At 38.9% G+C, this 18588-nt stretch overlaps 3 protein-coding genes and 1 non-coding gene across 4 annotated transcripts in view; 3 read left to right on the plus strand and 1 right to left on the minus strand.

Annotated features, from left to right (window-relative positions):
* LOC131958502 (transcription elongation factor SPT4) overlaps positions 1-18588 on the plus strand; it is an 84758-nt gene that overhangs the window by 12783 nt on the left and 53387 nt on the right. The window lies entirely within an intron of this gene.
* On the plus strand, positions 289-10643 carry LOC131958498 (leukocyte elastase inhibitor). Its single transcript, XM_059323579.1, has 8 exons — positions 289-380; positions 2447-2640; positions 2858-2984; positions 4356-4563; positions 5492-5622; positions 7061-7208; positions 7812-7997; positions 10414-10643. Exons 2-8 carry the CDS (start codon positions 2474-2476, stop codon positions 10617-10619), a joined length of 1173 nt encoding a protein of 390 aa, XP_059179562.1. The 5' UTR covers positions 289-380; positions 2447-2473; the 3' UTR covers positions 10620-10643.
* On the minus strand, positions 1402-1474 carry Trnat-ugu (transfer RNA threonine (anticodon UGU)). The gene has a single exon. It is a non-coding gene; the product is annotated as a tRNA-Thr (tRNA).
* Positions 11778-17428, plus strand: LOC131958501 (uncharacterized). The gene is made up of 4 exons (XM_059323582.1): positions 11778-12020; positions 13460-14207; positions 15052-15181; positions 16612-17428. The coding sequence occupies exons 2-4, from the start codon at positions 13557-13559 to the stop codon at positions 16758-16760; spliced, it is 930 nt and encodes a 309-aa protein (XP_059179565.1). The 5' UTR covers positions 11778-12020; positions 13460-13556; the 3' UTR covers positions 16761-17428.

The raw sequence follows: 18588 nt of genomic DNA on the forward strand, positions 1-18588 counted from the left end.
CAAATCGAAAGTTTGAAAGTTTGTGCCGGGGAAGGGTCGCTAAGCCTCTGGGGGGGGGGGGGGGGTGACACCATTAAGTGCCGCACCGGGTTACACCCGACCTCACTACGCCACTGTTAGTAACAGTTTTTTTTAAATCTTTATTTTTAACACAACTGATTCGGCCTCCTTTTAAGACAATGTAGCGATTTTTAAAAGGTCAAGTTGGGTCAAGGCTGTTGAGTTTAGATAATATAACCAGCAAAAAAAAATTATGACAATAATTAATAGTCCTTAGTTCTGAAAAAGAGCTGGTGTGTTTGGACATTTATAACTTATACGGCTCTGCAGCAGAACAATTTTCTATTAGGAAACAACAAGGATTTTATTTTAAGAAGTGGGTACGTCTTGATAACAATTTTCATAACGACTGATACTACGACCATTCGTAGCGGAACTTATAAATCTGCGTGGTATGTATTGATAGGAATAGTCAGTTTTTAAAAATAACTGGTGTTTTTTTTTGGGCGTCCAAAAACAAGGGCTCCTCAGTCTCCCCCCCCCCCCCCCCCCCCCCTCATTGCTTTTTCAAATAGCGATTTTCCTTATAAAATACAAACTGTCAACATTGAATATCTTCACCGAGTGTCGTCACAGGCGGAATATCCGGATTCTATAAATAAACTGGTGTAACTCAAATGGGGTCTCCACTATTGACTGGAGAGGGGGGTTGGATTGGATAGTACAACACTATCAAGCCTGCTATGTTACTCACGCATATATATATATATATATATATATATATATATATATATATATATATATATATATATATATATATATATATAGGCTCTATATATTGCAGCAATCGTCACAGATAACGAATATACTTTGTTTTATCGAACTCAATAATTTAACATCCGTGTTCTAAAAATAGACCCTTGAGACCATGGACAGCTGTTCGAAGCAGCTGACGACTAAAGTGCAAGGCCATCACACACATATAGGTTATATATAATTATATAATTATATATGTATATATATATATATATATATATATATATATATATATATATATATATATATATATATATATATATATATATATAATTATTAATATATTGATAGACTCCCAAGCAATACAAAAGTTTTTTTCTTAGAGTTAAAACTATTAGGACAATAAATTTTATTCGTAGGCTTTATTTATTTTTGTACGCTTATTCATTAAAACAAAATATGGGTAGACTTTAAACGGTTTGGTTTATTTAAAAATTATTATTAATATAATATTAATTTAGTGCTTTATTTTTAATTATTATACGCAATAGAAAATGTGTTTAATAATTTATCAAAAAATTAAATGTATAAAAATTAAATTAATTTGTATTTCTTTATTATTTTTAAAAAATATTTTTAAAAAATAGCCCCCAGTGAGGATTGAACTCACGACCCCTGGTTTACAAGACCAGTGCTCTAGCCACTGAGCTATGGAGGCGTTCAATGATATAAATGCGTTAAATACTTCAACGTTATTTTATATAATAATTCTTCGTTAAAAACTTGACAGGTTACACAATTTTAATTTATTTTCGCACAATCCGACGACCGCACAATATCCCCTTTCATTTTTAAAAAGTTTTCCTATTCATACATTATTTAAACAATTTGATTTATCAAACCACATCATTGACAAGCGCGGTTCAAATAAATCTCGCAGCACAAACTCGCATTTTACCCGTAGTTTTATAACAGTTTTAAGAAGCATTTTACCATTTCGATAGTTCAAATCACACTGCAACGCACCCCAACTGCCTCATAGTCATGTCAACACAGCTGCTCACATTATCCCTCCATATACCGAGTTCACAGAAACTGGTGAACTCTACTTCACTTTCATAAAGGAAGATTATTTTCGTCTTATAGAGTGAGGCTATTATTAATTCGCGAGAGGCTAGAAGTAATTTTGCAGAAATTCAAAATTGGAAGCGATACATGTGGATTATAATAATAAGCCACACATAAAATAATAGCGTTATATGTGATTATAATAATACGCCACACATACAATAATTATAATGCATCAGATATAATTAGGCTAATGGTAGGGGGTTTGGCTCAATTAACTCGACTTAGCCTATAATTTGTGTTTCTTAAATCAGACGAAAGCGTGTGAATATTTGTCTGTGAACTCTTAATAATATGGCATGTATTGATAGAAATATTATGTTTCTAAAAATAACTGGTGTTATCTGGGCGTCCAAAAACTAGGCCTCATCAGTCTTCCCCCTCCCCCCTCCATTGTTATTTCAAAAAATGATTTCCTTATAAAATACAAACTATCAACAATGAGTATCTTCACTGAGTCTGTCGTTAATGTAAGGCCCACAACTTCCCAACAACACCAGTGTAGGCTTACATTTATTTAGTGTCAGTTAACATCACAGATTTTTTTTTATTATCTTCACAGACTTTGGATCTTGAAGACACAACCACCATGTACCTGCTTTGGGCTTTTACGTTTGTTTTTCTGGTGATTTCCCAATGCGCACACGGAGACCTACTTCAGCAGCAAGTTCTTGCAAAAAGCGCGTCCGGATTTTCCCAAAATTTGTACCGCCAAGTCGCAATTTCAGAGGAGCAAATCGTTTATTCTCCATACAGGTGATAGTGATTAACTTTTTTTTACTGATTGTTAATTAAAAGCATTTACCCCGAAATTTTAAAAAATACATACTTTAACCAGCGTTGCATCGTTGATTCGATACTACAGCTTTCGGTATTCCTTGATTTTTAATTTAAAAATTCTCCACTTTAATAACTTTGCATGCATCCATTAGAAAATGGTAGGACGTACAATTGTCATTTTTGTGTTACCCAGCATTCATTCGGCCTTGACCATGACCTACCTTGGAGCGAGAGGCGTGTCAGCGAGGGAGATGAGTCAGGTCCTGGGGCTGACGTCACTACAAGACCCCCATCAAACCTATCATGACCTCATCGTTGATGTAGGTTTAAAACCTAAACTGTTAGTTTTTATTATATTCATTTATTCGCCCTTATTCACTACAAGATCCCCATCAAGCCTACCATGACCTCATAGCTGATGTAGGTTTAAATCCTAAACCGTTATTTTTTATTATAATATGCATTAACATTAATAACTGCTCATCATCCTTACTGGGGTATGGGCCACGAACCAAAGACCTCCAAAGTTCTCTGTAATGAGCTATGTATTCAATGTGATTTAAGTTGTACGAGCCGACCCGCGGCGTATCATATGCCGCTATTTAGTTGTTTTATTTTCTACTTTTCAGTAATTCATAATTTGTGAATTCGACAGTACCAATGAAAATATTTGCTTTAAAACACTATCAGTAGTTCGTTGAGGACGATACTACCCCCACCCTCCTTTCCCCCAACCCTTACCCTACACCCCCCCCCCCCCCCCCCCCCCGTGAAAGCAGCCTCCTCTTAGTTACCTACCCTAAGTTTAAAATCGTTTGAAACTAAATTACCTGCCCCTAGTAACCGTCACTAAACATTTAGCGTGAACCAAAGCTCGCCAGACCATGTAGGGGTGGGGTGGTAGGGAGCGCGCTTACAGCTTGTTTTCTAGCGTCTCCCAGAAGAGAATTATATAGATTTATATAGATTCCATCTTAGTGGCGTCAGCCTAAGGTTGCCTCGCCCGTCGATACTTGCTAAAGTGTATACTTGAGTGACTAAAAAATCCTTATCTTCTGTAAAGAACAGTACCATTCATTAGTTAAGATTGGCAATTTTCTAGCCCCCACCCCTGAAGAAAATATCGTTACACATTTTTAGTCAGTGGGGTAGGACACAGTTCAATAATGTAGCCTAGCCTCAAAACAAAATAAAACGGGCGTGATATCCCCTGAACTTCCTGGTATATTCCTAAATAACAATACAAGGGTTGACATATCCAGTTCTATAGATATGTGGTGTTGTTTTTTAACCTTTCTCGTATACATAGTATAGAGGAAGTATTGTAATCGTGCACATAAATTGAATGATATTTTGACAGTTTTTGTTGTTTTATACCTCCCTACTTTATCGTATATGGAATTATAATACTTCCTCTATACTTTGTATACGAGAACATAAAAATCTATGTATCTTATTGGATTTGCTTCCATAGCCTTTGTCCAATCAAGAACAAACTACATGGCAGCAGTTGTTTGATTTTGGAGTTGTCTCTCCTAGAAGAGTTGCTGTCCCAAGTCAACAAGCCTCGTCTGCCCGAGGGTTCGACATTTGAGCAACCATGAGCCTTACCGAACTTTCCCCTACCCATTGTTTTTATAGCTGTAGTTTAAAATTTATATAACTGAGATGTTGTTCTACAATTATTTCAGTGGAACTCTGCCGAAAGTGTCCGGTTGGACGTCTGCAACGCCATCTTCACCAACCCGTACGAGACGATCCTACCGTCTTTCATCTCTGACGTCGACAGGTACTACCTGGCTCCGGCCAACAAACTGGACGTGACAGAGCCAGAGAGGGCCATTAACGAGCTGGTCGCCAACAAAACCCACAACATGATTCCAGAGATCCTCAAACCTGGTACGTTATAGAAACTTGTAAACCTTACTAGGCGTTGAGACATCCGGTGAGGCAGAGGCGTAGCGACGGGTGACACCATTTAGGGGGGTGACACCAAGGCAAAAAATAGCAAAATATATAGAGAAAAACTTGAGGGGAGTGCAAATCGAAAGTTTGAGGGGGGGTGGAAATCGAAAATTTGAAAGTTTGTCCCCGGGAAGGGTCGCTATGCCTCTGGTGGGTGACACAGCATTAAGTGCCGCACCGGGTGACACCCGACCTCGCTACGCCACTGCGGTGAGGTCCAACGGTAGAGCGCACGACTGCTAAAGCGAAAGTCCCGAGTTCAGTTCTGATGGTTACGTGACTCACGTTAAAAAAGTAAAGGCGCTTAGGTGTAGTGATAGTAAAGATCTCTTTCTAACCTGACGGTCCATTAGCCAAGTGGAGTTAAGTTCACCTGTTTCTGTGACTTCGGCATATGAAGGAATAGTGCATTATGCCGAACAGCCTTTACTTTCTCTAACTTGAGTTAGGTATCCTTCAGAGTTGGGGGACTTTAGGGACGTTCTATGTACTGAAACCAGATTCGAACTCGAGACTTTCGGGTTAGCAACGGTACTACTTTTCGGCTACTCTGTTACCTCTAGGTATAGTACACACTGTCCCTTCACAATCAATGGTCATTGAAACACGAGAGTTCTAATTCCTCTGCCTCACTGATCGCTAGGATACATCTACATGTTTTTGTCAATGGATATTGCCGATTTCATGAATCCCACTTAACCTCATGGCTCACAGTTAATGGCTGGAATTTTTTAATGACTTAAAACATGTGAATTATTCTTTTATCACATTTGATCTAAAATCGGACTTACACTTTTTTTACATTTAAAAAATTATTTTTTTTTCAACAAAAAAAAATAATTTGATTTAAATGCGTTGAAAGGGAGTCTTGATGACGGTACGGACATAGTTCTAGTCAATGTGGTTTTCTTCAACGGCACTTGGGAGAACCAATTTCTCAGTGAACTAACACAACAACAAGACTTCCACAAGCTTGGCGGAGCGATATCACAGGTACTACTTTTTCACTTAAATAGTAACTTCGACTTAGTCGTGGTATCAAGTTTTGGATGTGTTAAAACTAATATCACACTGAGTTCAATAAACAGGTCGTCCACAAGGTAGCTAAAGCTGTTTGAAAAGTACAAATTCTCACTTAACAATAGCCATGCTAGGGGTCGGCGTGGTCGAGTCGGTAAAAGCTTATGGTTGCTAAAGTCTCGAGTTCGAACCCTCGGGCAGATGAGGCTCGTTAGCTGGGGACAGCCACTCTTCTAGGAGAGACAACTCCAAAATCAAACAACTGCTGCCTTGTAGTTTGTTCTTGGTTGGACAAAGGCTATGGAAGCAAATCCAAAAAGAAAAGCAGGCTGAAATTGGAGTCAATGGCCTCAATGGTGCATAACCAGTTGACACGTAATCCTTAATTGTGATGGAAGCATGGTCGAGTCGGCAAAGCTCATGGTTGATAAATTCGAAAAAGTCTCGAGTTCAAACCCTCTGGCAGATAAGGCTCGATCCCTCCCAACACTAAAAATTAAGAACGAAGAAGAAGAAGAATAGTCATGCTCTATAAAGTAAACAGAACGTCGCTGAGTCCATCCAGCTCTAATGGGTACCTGACTCACGTTACAGAAAATAAAGGCGGCCGGGCGTAGTGTTGACTCTACTATCACTTCATATACCTAGGTCACAGAAACAGGTGAAATCTACTTCACTTGCCCCACGGACCATCAATTTCGAAAGGGAACTTTACTATACTTCACTATAAACACATAAAGTAAAGATGAATTACCGGAGAGTAGAGTTTATCTCTTTCCATGACTTCCGTGTATGAAGAGAGAGTGATGTCAGTTTTATGCCCTCCGCCCTCATTACGTCATACATGAGTCAGGTACCCGTCAGAACTGGGTGGACTCAACGATACGGTGCCGGCACGAACCCAGAGTCTGAACTTTCGTCTTAACAGTCATGTGCTCTAGCGCACGGCCACGCCATTCAATTCTTCACAATCTTAATACAGCTTTTATAATAATTTAGAATATATAGTTTTCAGTGAAAATGATGTTTTTAATCATTCCACAATAACCCGGCCATTCTTGTATTTATGGGTTGTATATTGTGTGAGTATCGTATATTCATATTTTAAACGTCTTCTAAGTATTGAATGTTTGCAGAGGCGTAGCGAGGGGGGGAGGTCGGGGGGTGCGGACCGCACCGGGTGACACCATTTGGGGGGGGGGGGGTGACACCATTTCAAAAAATAGTAAAATATATAGAGAAAAATTTGATGGGGGGTGCAAATCAAAAGTTTTAGGGGGGTGCAAATCGAAAATTGAAAGTTTGTCCCCGGGAAGAGTCTCTACGCCTCTGGGGGGTGACACCAGTGCCGCACCGGGTGACACCCGACCTCGCTACGCCACTGAATGTTTGTATTGCTGTTTGACTTCAGGTTTCTATGATGAATGAGGCGGAGAAACTGAAGAATTACAAGAAAGACAACGTCAATGGAGTTGATGTTCTAGAGCTACCTTTTAAAGGCAACCGATTCTCGATGTACTTCGCTCTTCCTCAAAAAATGGATGGTATTTCAGACTTGGGTAAGGTCAGCCCCCACTCCATCCCCAACCCCCCACCCCTAAGCACACTCACGCACAACCACACACACTTACTCACATCCAACCCTTACACATGCCTCTAGTTAATTTTTCGACGGTTTGATGTTAGGTCTATGAAAAATGCCCGAAAGACACTTTCCCGATGTCATGCCCGAAAGCCACTGGCTCGAATGTCGATTGCACTGAAAAAAAATTATAAGAAATTTGCATGAATTTGCATTTGGCATCTTGATCGTTTGCGCTATTCAACGTGAGGGGCGGCATGGTCGAATGGTAGAGCACTCGGCTATTATGCCGAACATCACGAGTTCGGATCTCGATCCGGATTCGGGACTGTAGGACGTCTCTGAGTCAACAAAGCTCTTATGTGTACCTGATCTACGTTAGTTAAACTTAAGGTTGCTGGGCATAGTGCTGACCACACCATCCCATCATATACCGCAATCAAGAAACATGAATTCTACCCTATCAATCTTTAGATCTAAAAGGAGAGCTTTACCATTTTTTTCTACAATTCTAAGTATACAAAAATCGAACCATTGTAAATATTTTTTAAAGATTTAGTTTTTGTACCTTCGGTTGCAGAAAACCTACTGGCTACCCCGGGCAAGGTGGACGAGTTGTTTGATGGTCTGACCTCTAAGGTGGTCAGGGTCAGCCTGCCCAAGTTTAAAATCGAGACGTCACTTGATCTCATTAATCCACTCATAGAGCTGGGGATGTATTCGGAGTTCGATGACAGGGCGGATTTCAGCGGAATTAACGGATTAGGTGAGTTGTTTTATGTTAGGATGGGTTTCAGCGGAATTAACGGATTAGGTGAGTTGTTTTATGTTATGTCTGATTTCAGCGGAATTAACGGATTAGGTGAGTTGTTTTATGTTAGGTCTGATTTCAGCGGAATTAACGGATTAGGTGAGTATTTTTAAGTACAGGAAGGGTTTCAGCGGAATAAATGGATTAGTAGTTATTTTGTTAGGTCTGATCTCAGCAGGATTTAACGGACTACGTGAGTTATTTTAGAACAGGGCGGTTTTTAGCGGAGTTGACGGACTAGGCGAGTTGTTTAATGATAGGGTAGGTTTCAGCGGAATTAACGGATTAAGTGAGCTGTTTTAATACAAGTAGGGTTTCGGCCGAATTAATAGATTTGTAGAGTTAATTTATGCTAGGATTTCATTGGAAATTAACGGATTAGGTGAGTTGTTTTAGAACAGGGCGGGTTTTATCGGAATTAACGGACTAGGTGATATGTTTCACGACAGGCTGGGTTTCACGGAATTAACGAATAAGGCCAGATTTGTAACGGGACTTGAAGGTCTAAAAATGTACCCTTACGAACGTGGCGGTCAATGGGGTAGAAGGAGTACCGGTTTCTGTGACCTCAGTATATGAAGGTGTATATGAAGGTCAATTCTATGCCCAGCCGCTTTTACTTTCCATAGGTGAATTCAAGGACATCCTACAGATTTGAACGCTTCCTACGTACTCGTGATTCGCGTGTTAGCAGGCGAGAGCTCTACCGTCTGACCACACCGTTCCCCATACATGGAAGTCTACCCCAATTTATATATATATATATATATATATATATATATATATATATATATATATATATATATATATATATATATATATATATATATATATAAACCTACTTACCCCCCACCCCATCTTAACTCAAAAGCTAGATCCGCCTTTGCATCGAAGTCAGGAATGATTTATTTAATGCCCTTTTAGACACTTGAAATATTCAGGGAACTGCAATGAAAGCCAGATACAAGATCAGAATTTGTTTAAAAATGCTTTACAACATGTTATAAATAAGTGCAACTGTATAGATTCTATTAATTGCCGAAATATTTGCGATATCTTTTTATGGGTGAAAAATGAAATAAAAGTCGTTAGCGACCAAATATGCACCAAAGCTGGTGCAGACTGCGTGCGCACTGAATTTCTAAGGTGCGTACTAATGCTGCCACTTCATGCTAGCGACCATATGACGTTTATGGTAATAACAGATTGGATTCCTGAGATTAAAAAGTTTGATTCGCAAAATGAAACGAATTTTTAAATTATCATAATTAATTTAATAGATAATTTTAAAGGATTAAGTAAAAATTAAACTAGTATTACATTGAGGATCATAGTCAGGTTTAGGTAGCTTTGATGCGCCATGCAGAATTTCTCTGTTGTTTCACGTCCAAAGATAAATACCTTAAATCTTTCGGTAGGGGGTGGGGAGGTGGGTTAAAAACATGCGTCTTTCGCCTGAACCTCGCATACCACAATCAAAGCTAGTTAAAAAGACGAATATTTTTCTATATAAAAACTGGAAATGTTTGTTTCTGTTACAACAAAAGGTGTTGAAATATTTAACTATGTAAATTGAATTTTTTTTTTTAAACGGGTAATATGTTACAGTAATGAAAGACAAAGTTGGGTGGTGTAAAATTGCCCCGAATTGTCAAAATCTTTTTACGGTTGTGTGTTGTTGTTTTTTACGATTACATTGCTAAATGCAACCTCCAAACCCCGCAGTGATGTAGCCAGTGGTTGTTATTGATATGTAAGAATGTAGCCCACCTGCTTACAGGGTTAAGGAAGTAGCCGTGATATTATAATTCTCAGATTTTTTTTTAGTGGAGAGGGGAGTCAATGGGATAGGAGTGGTTATAACCCTCTCTATTCCCGCGTTGGGACGGAGTGGTCTAGCAGTAGAAAGAGTTGGACTGCTAACCCGTAAGTCTCGAGTTCGAATCCGGGTTCAATTCAGTAGATCGTCCCTGAGTCCACCCATCTCTGATTGGTACCTAACTCTCGTTAGGGAAAGTAAAGGCGGCTGGGCATAGTGCTGACCACACTATCTCTTCATATGCCGAGGTCACAGAAACAAGTAAACTCTACTTCACTTGCCCTTATAGACCATCAGGTTTGAAAAGGGAACTTTACTTATCCCGCGTTAGTCTTCGCTTACTTGCCGGGTTAAGAAAGTAACCCTGGTATTATAATATAATATTATTATATTATTATAGTGGAAGGGGGAAGGGTCCATGGGACAGGTTATAACCCTCTCTACTCCCCCGTTAGCATACTTCACAAATACTCCGTATACAATAAAGTAAAAAAAAACTTAAATATTTATCAGATAAAAAATCTGGAACAATTTTTCCTCGTTTTTACCCAGGTGACATCTTCATCGACAAGGCCATCCACAAGGCGGTCATTGACCTGCAGGAGACAGGGACGGTGGCGTCTGCCGCCACTGTCATCTCAATGACCAAGGGGATGATCATCCCCAGGGCCACATTCCTCGCTGACCACCCCTTCATGTTTTTCCTTCGCGACAACGTCACCGGGCAGCTTTTGTTCCAGGGGAAATTTTCAGGATAAACTCCTCTCCCCCTCCTCCCCTCGGGTTAATGTATTGAATAAATATGGCACCTGTTAATTTATTCGATATATATATATATATATTCCCCCGGATAGTTTTTGTAAAAATTAATTCAGGAATTCATTTCAAAATAAATATTTCCCAGGTAATTAATAGGGTGAATACATTCTGGAATAATTATTTGGATAAATAGGGCCTACTGCCATGGATAGTTTTTTGTATAAATAAATTCCGGAAAAATGTGTAGGATAAATATCCACAAAAAAATGTCAGAATATTATTCCCTGAAATTGTAATTGTTTTCAGGACATGTTGATGAGAAGTAAAATAGTGAAATTTCATTTTATTTGCGTATTGTTTTTTTTTCTTTCTTTTCAAAGTAAAAAAAAAAAAACTTTCCGTGGCAACATTTATTTATAAACCATCCACAACTGTTAACTACGACAGACATGCTGACTACGCATTGGCAGTGGCGTAGCGAGGTCGGGTGTCACCAGGTGCGGCACTTAATGGTGTCACCCCCCCCCCCCCCAGAGGTATAGAGACCCTTCCAAGGGCCAAACTTTCAAATTTTCGATTTGCACCCCCCCTCAAACTTTCGATTTGCACCCCCCCCCCCCCCCCTCCTCAAGTTTTCGATTTGCACCCCCCCTCAAACTTTCGATTAGCACCCCCCCCCTCAAGTTTTCGATTTGCACCCCCCCTCAAACTTTCGATTTGCACCCCCCCCCTCGAGTTTTTCTCTACATATTTTGCTATTTTTTGCCTTGGTGTCACCCCCTAAATGGTGTCACCCGGTGCGGTCCGCACCCCCCGCCCCCCGCCCCCCTCGCTACGCCCCTGCGCATTGGGACTCTCTTCTCAGTCCCCGGAATGCCGATAAGTTCACCCAGCTCTAAGTGGTACCTCATAACCTAACTCAAGTTAGAGAAAGTAAAGGCGGATGGGCATAGAGCTGACACAGGTGAACTCTACTTAACCTGAACCGTCAGGTTCGAAAAGGTACTTTACTTGAATGGTCCGACATATACCCTGCGCCGATGGTTGGCCTGAATATTCCTCGTAGCGCGTCTAATCTATGTACGATCCCATAGCAAAATTTAACTGTTCGGGAAAAACCGTACATAGCTGAGCGTTCAATTTCAGTGCGTACTAGTGCGCAGTACTATAACCGGAAGTGATGTCAACGGCCTGTTAACCTTAATGAATTTCGTTCTTTAAACAAGTAGCGGTTTATTAAACATCTTGAGCTGAGTAACGTTTGAAAGAAAGAATTACACCAGCATTCGGCGGGAGACGATAGCACCTTCCTCACGGTGACAGCTGTGGTGTAGATAAAGGACATCAGGAAGATCAGCCTCTCCGCAACAAGAAAGAAACAGTTGAGAAAGACCTTAGAAGTATGTGACTAACTTACAAAACCTTTTTTTTGGTGGGGCTATTTTTAGAAACATGCGGTTTCAACCTCTTGGTAGTGCTTATTTCGGCAAATGAGAGGGAAAGAGCGCAATGCGCTTAGATGCTCTCACATCCGGTTGATGCAGAGGCGAGGCGGGGAGGGGGTGCGGACCGCACCGGGTGACACCATTTAGGGGGGGGGGGGGTGACACCAAGACAATAAATATATAGATCTAGAAGTCAGTGTCAGTTCAATTAAAGATTAGATATAAAAAGTATTTTAAGTACAAATTAACGATCCCTAAAAGCTAGCCCCCCCCCCCCCCACCCAGTGACGTAAATTTACTAATTATAGAGAAAACAATGCTGTACTAATAACCGATTTTTTTATAAACATTGTTATTATTAACATTGCATTCATTAAAGCTATCTCTCTGGGAAGAGGGGGGGGGGGGGTGACACCAACTGCAAAATTTACACAGGAAATAAAAATTGAGATGAATATTTTCAATAAGTGATTAGTCAGTAAATAATTGAGTTGGGTTAACACCTAATAATTTACTGTGAAAACGGTGCTTTTTCCACTTGAATTATTGGTGGGTTAAAGTAATGTGCTCCGGCTAAATCAGAAGGGTTGTAACTTATTGCATCTATATAATTATATATATATATATAATTATATATATATATATATATATATATATATATATATATATATATATATATATATATATATATATATATATATATATATATATATATAGTTGAGAGGAAGTAAGAATGTGAGAGGATATAAGCACGTACCTACTGTTGGCGGATATACGCACTTTCCAAAAACTAAGAAAAATGTGTATGCCTATAAATAGAACCTACTTGAAGAATAGATCACCATAGATGGAAAATACGCATGTTGCTTATTTCCTATGGACTGGGTCAATAACTGAAGTTGTATAAAACTGACGTCTTGTGTGATTCATTAGGATTGCTGATCACTGCCTAAATAACCGCCTAACTGTCCTAAGCCAAGGAGTCAACGTATTTGTCGATTAGCCGTGCACACTAATTCATATTTGTGAAAGAGTTAGAGGGATATTGGATATTTGAAAATGATAATTCTAAATAATGTTTAGGGGTTGTCCATAAATGACGTCATATTGAGGGTGGGGCGTATTTTTGTGATGATTATTTGTGACGATGTGGATGGCGGATTTGAGAACATGATGTCATTTCTTCTATGTTAAAAGTAGATAAGAGAGTTTTCACGGGTAATCAAGGCTTTTAATAGTATATCTTTTTTTAAAGTTTCTCTTTGTTTTCTTATTTCTAGTTCATTAAAAAGTTGTTGTTTTTATTTATTAGTATTAAGTTTTTTAAATACTTTTTTTTTTAAATTTAAATGTTTGAAAACAGAAGGCTAAACAGAAAGAAAACATTTTTTCAGATTTTCATTACTTTTCAAGCAACATCAAAGAAAAGTATCCGCTACTTTCTAGTATATGACATCCTACAGTTGCATCTTTAAAACCCTTTAAGAAAACATGTCAAACATGGAGCAGAATCGTATGAGCCAGGTCAAGGTCAGCGCGAGCAAAACCCAAAACGGCCAGCGCCACCAGTCAAGTGCCTCTGAAGGGATGTGGCAAGCCTTATGTGAACCAGTATCAAGCATCCGTCCGGCACCAATGCACTGCCGTGTCAGAGATGCCGGAAGGGAATTCCTCCAGCATAACGAAACGTGCCAATGGATTCAACACATGGTGGAGGAAAACGTGAAGGTGGTGCCAGTGTTGGTCGATAATCGTCAAGCTAGTGCGGTTGTGGTGGCGGACGTCCCCGTTGTGAAGAGCTCCTGTGAGAATTTGCTGGAAGCGAGCAAGTCCCCCACCCATGAAGCGGCGATGCGCATGCTGGAAGAACAGAGGGAGGAGTTGATGGTGCAGCAGAAACAGCTGGACGAGAAGCTGCTCAAGCACGCTGAGGATAAGAAGTACGTTCAGGATCACGAGGCTTTGAAGCAGGCGGCACTGGCCGAGAAAGTGACGGAACGGAAGCAGCATCATGAACACGAGGGTTTGAAAATGGCGGAAGTGGCCCAGATGGAATGGATCAATAAGAGTATCCAGGTGACTCCCACCGTCAAGCTGACACAGTCGTACGCTCCCCCACTAGCTAACCGACGAAGACTTAAGGTATGTGTCAGCTATCCTCGGAGGTGCATGATCCTTAATCGTAGGACTAAGAACATGAGCCTTAATCGTAGGACTAAGAACGTCCGCAGGGCGAATAGAATTTTTTTTTTTCATGTGTTTCAACACGTCCCCTACTCCAAATCTGACCCTAACTCCAATCCTACATTAACAGATGTAGTGGTATTTCTAAATACCCGATTCTGTGATGCTCTGCTGGCGTTCTCGTAGAAACAACGTGCAGATTTTTGTGTGTCGAAAGTTGTTTATTAGAAAAAAAAATCACAGTACTATTCGCCTAAACACTCGAATTTCCTATCCAAGTTTACCATTCAGACTTACATTCTAGATCTAGATCTAGCTTAGGATCCTGTAAAATATTTGAATAATTTTTTTTTCCCTCTGAGAACCTGATTTGTTTTGAGAAACACAGAAAATATAGTTGCTAGCTTTTATAAAATATGTGAATTCGACTTATTTGGCAGTTTAAAATTTGTAAATCCACAGAAGCACGTTTTTTTTTTAAATAGGAAATGTGTGAGTAGGCTTAGTAGTAATAGTTTTTTAAATAAAGATCACCATAATTGAAACGCCGATTCTCTTGTGTGTTAGAGCAGAGGCGTAGCGACCCTTCCCGGCGCCCGGGACAAACTTTCGATTTGCACCCCCTCCCCTTAAACTTTCGATTTGCACCCCCCCCCCCCCCCTTAAACTTTCGATTTCCACCCCCCTTCAAGCTCTCAATTTATTTTCCCTTGGCGCCCCCTAAGGTCGGCGCCCTGGGACATATGTCCCCCCCCCCCCCCTCGCTACGCCTCTGTGTTAGAGTAGCATATTGTTTTCCCAGGGATCCCTTGCTCAAAGCTGTGCTCTGAGAGACGAGGGCACCCTCGGCAGTTTATTGTGGCAAACAAAATCTTCCTTTGACGAGTCTCAAGAGGCGGAGAGAGTCAGCGCAGAGTACAAACGAACAAACCGTGAGTAATTTCTGAGTCATAGGTTTCTCAACTTATTTATATGTGTGTAGATTTATGTATGTATGTATGCATGTATGTATGTATGTAAGTGTGTGTATGTATGTATGTGTGTATATATATATATATATATATATATATATATATATATATATATATATATATATATATAGTTTTCAGGTGTGATTTTTTTAAACTATATATATAAAATTCTCTCCTTGGATACCCTAGAAAACACCAAGCTGTAAGCGCGCCTAGCAGTCCCCTCTCTTCCTTTCTAGGCATATCCCCACCACCCCCCACCCCCACATGGTCTGGTGATCTGTGGTTGCCGCTAAAATGTTTACAATCGTAGAGCCGGGTTTAGTGGCGGCTATTAGGGGCAGATAATTTAGTTTGAATTTATTTTAAACTTAGGGGAGGTAACTAAGAGGAGGCTGCTTTCACGGGGGGGGGGGGGGGGGGGGGGGTAGGGTAAGGGTTGGGGGAAAGGAGGGTGTGGGTAGTATCGTCCTTAACGACCTACTGATAGTGTTTTAAAACAAATATTTTCAGTGTCGAATTCACAAATTATGAATTACTGAAAAGTAGAAAATAAAACAACTAAATAGCGGCATATGATACGCCGCGGGTCGGCTCGTATGAATGTAAAGTAACTAAAAATGGAAAAAAAAATGTAGTTTGTATTTTTTTCCAGCGTAATATGATTTATTTGAATGTCTTAAACCTCAGTTTTTAACGTTTACTCATGATCATGATCAGTAGCGAACTCATGATCATGATCAGTAGCGAACTCATGATCATGGTCAGTAGCGAAGCAAGGTGGTGCGATTAATGCAATCCGCACCAGGCATCAGTAGTGTAGCAAGGATGGTGCAGTTGGTGCAATGCGCACCAAGTATCAGTAGTGTAGTAAGGATGGTGCATTGCGCACCAAGCATCAGTAGTGTAGCAAGGATGGTGCAATCCACACCAGGTATCAGTAGTGTAGGAAAGGGCGTGGGGGTTCGGATGGTGACACCCGTTACCATACCCAGGGTGCCACTCTCTGCCAATGACCAGTGTTTCTTTCACTTACGAGAAGTGGGGGGGGGGGGGGACGACGTTGGTTAATTAATTCCTTATAATTTTTTTCCTATTCCGTTCTAGGGGTGAGGGAGGGTCATTGAGCAAATTGTATATTTTCTATGTATATTACTTTAACAAGTAATTCAACTAGAAAAAAAACTATTAAAAAAAACAAGACTTACTTCTAAGAATTTGCTATATATCGTTCAAGTTTCACCCCCCCCCCCCCCACTCCTCCTTAGACTGTCATCCTGTGCGGTCTTCCCCCCCCCCCCCCCCCCCAACCCCACCACTCGACTTGTGTCGCTATTGCCACCAGTCATATTCTGCCCTTTACTTACTAAAATTTTACATTATCCAACCAGACAGCCAGGTTCATGCCAACAAAGAGATAAGATCAAATTTAAGTATGTCAACGCTGACAGAAAATGCGAAGGATCATGACAGCCATTTGGCATATGATAGTTCAATTGTGCCCAGCTATTGCACCATCACCAACGACTACGATCGTTAAAAAATGAAACACCGATGAACAAGTTATCCAGATTTTTGTGTTTTGAAAGGCCAGACTTGGAATTTAAGAGCAACTGTTCCATTGTTTTGGCCTAATTACAAATATTTTTTTTTTAAATTAAAATTACATTTAAAAAAGAAGCTAATGTAAGTCATTGCCAGATACAAGGTTTTTGTTGTATTCATTTTCAAAATGAAATCCAAATTAGAGTAAACTTGTAAATCAATAATGATTATTAGAAAGGTTGAGATTTATGAAGATGAAAGGGAATGTTAAATTTTTTTAAAGAAAAAAAAGATTTTATACAAACATCATACAATGAAAGCTCTTATTTATGAATACATAAATTATTAATGATCTTTTCGTTTAAAAATATTAAAATAATGTATCCTTTCTTAGGCTCTATGTTCTTGTATAAAATCTTAAAGTTTAACTTCTTCTTTACAAAAAAAGTGTTATAGCTATCATTTATCTAAAAGTTTAATTTCTTCTTTACAAAAAAATGTTATAGCTATCATTTAAAAGTTTAATCTCTTCTTTACAAAAATAAAAGACTGTTGTAGCTATCTTTTTTTTTTACATTGTAATTAAGAACTACCTAAGAATGTAAACAGTACTCTCTGAGTAGAGGTACATAAGATGAATATATTAAAACCAACAATAACATTTATTTATTGTTTGTTGGTTTTTTTTTTTTTTGTTTTTTTTTTTGGTCCCATCTGACTTCAAATCTGTTAATAAACCTGTGCTGTTTAAAAATAAATCTGTCCACTCATCAAGACGTTATTTCTCACAAATACCTCAAACCATGAGATCAACAACATCTGCCAAATAATCCCACAAAAAAAAAATTCAGACAAAAGAAGAATTTATTACCATTCTAGAGAACCACACTTTCAAGTGTGTAAGTCATTTTCTAACAATGAAAGTGATGAAAAAATGTTTAATGCAAGTTTGTTTAAATGAAACAATATTATTTGAACAATGATTCTTATTTACATATATATTTCAAAATTAAACAACTCAAGTTTCTTTTAATGGTCTTAGATATTCAGTTGACATAGCGTTACATAAGAATTATCTATTTTTATAAAGTGCCCACAAACTCTAGTCAATCTAGCATGTGATGTAACCCAAACCTTTACTTCATCCAATAGCTCTAACACTATTTTGATTTCTTAAAACCAAACCATTACATTCTACAATAATGTGTACAATACATGTAACTATCCCTTAGCTCACAGTCCATAATTGTACACTGATGCAAAACCAACACTAGCTACCGCAAGAAAAGTTAAGTATGTCCCATTATGTCCATACACATTTAATAAAACAACACTCAGAGTCAGTTACTATGCATTAATGTCTGTAGAAAACAATAAAATGGTCTCTGATCATCCCACCCTCCTGCACAGGAATAAATTTTGCAAACATTTTCTTTTTTAATTCATTATGTTTGTACTAGCATCACTCATCTTGTCAAAAACTATTATTAGACTGACTTACGCAAGGGATAGATGATTCATTATAATTATCAATCCCATTTTAAATATAAGACAACGTAAAAAACAATATTAGACTAACAAGTGATAGGACTATTCAGTATAATTTCTTATCACTCACAATCAAGATATCAAGACAACCTCAAAAACACATCTCTTTTGTTAACTGAAATTATCTATAGTTTATTTATGCTAAAATGAAACAGCCCCTTCATATTGAAAACAACACAAACATTATAGTAATTGATTTTTTTATGTTTATCTAAAATATTTGTCTTTGAACTGCTAATGGTTAAAGTGAATTGATAGTAAGAAAAAATAGTACA

This window comes from Physella acuta, unplaced genomic scaffold (genome assembly GCF_028476545.2).
Source record: "Physella acuta isolate Inbredline_101_S28 unplaced genomic scaffold, ASM2847654v3 ptg001330l, whole genome shotgun sequence".
In the NCBI taxonomy this organism is placed as follows: domain Eukaryota; kingdom Metazoa; phylum Mollusca; class Gastropoda; family Physidae; genus Physella; species Physella acuta.

What these genes read in the sequence shown, in the direction of transcription:
- LOC131958501 (XM_059323582.1), top strand. Translation starts at nt 13,557, where the DNA reads ATGTCAAACATGGAGCAGAATCGTATGAGCCAGGTCAAGGTCAGCGCG. An exon ending in CTAACCGACGAAGACTTAAG is followed by an intron (nt 14,208 to 15,051) that starts GTATGTGTCAGC and finishes TTGTTTTCCCAG; the next exon opens with GGATCCCTTGCTCAAAGCTG. An exon ending in AGAGTACAAACGAACAAACC is followed by an intron (nt 15,182 to 16,611) that starts GTGAGTAATTTC and finishes TTATCCAACCAG; the next exon opens with ACAGCCAGGTTCATGCCAAC.
- LOC131958498 (XM_059323579.1), top strand. Translation starts at nt 2,474, where the DNA reads ATGTACCTGCTTTGGGCTTTTACGTTTGTTTTTCTGGTGATTTCCCAA. An exon ending in TTGGCGGAGCGATATCACAG is followed by an intron (nt 5,623 to 7,060) that starts GTACTACTTTTT and finishes GTTTGACTTCAG; the next exon opens with GTTTCTATGATGAATGAGGC. An exon ending in CAGCGGAATTAACGGATTAG is followed by an intron (nt 7,998 to 10,413) that starts GTGAGTTGTTTT and finishes GTTTTTACCCAG; the next exon opens with GTGACATCTTCATCGACAAG.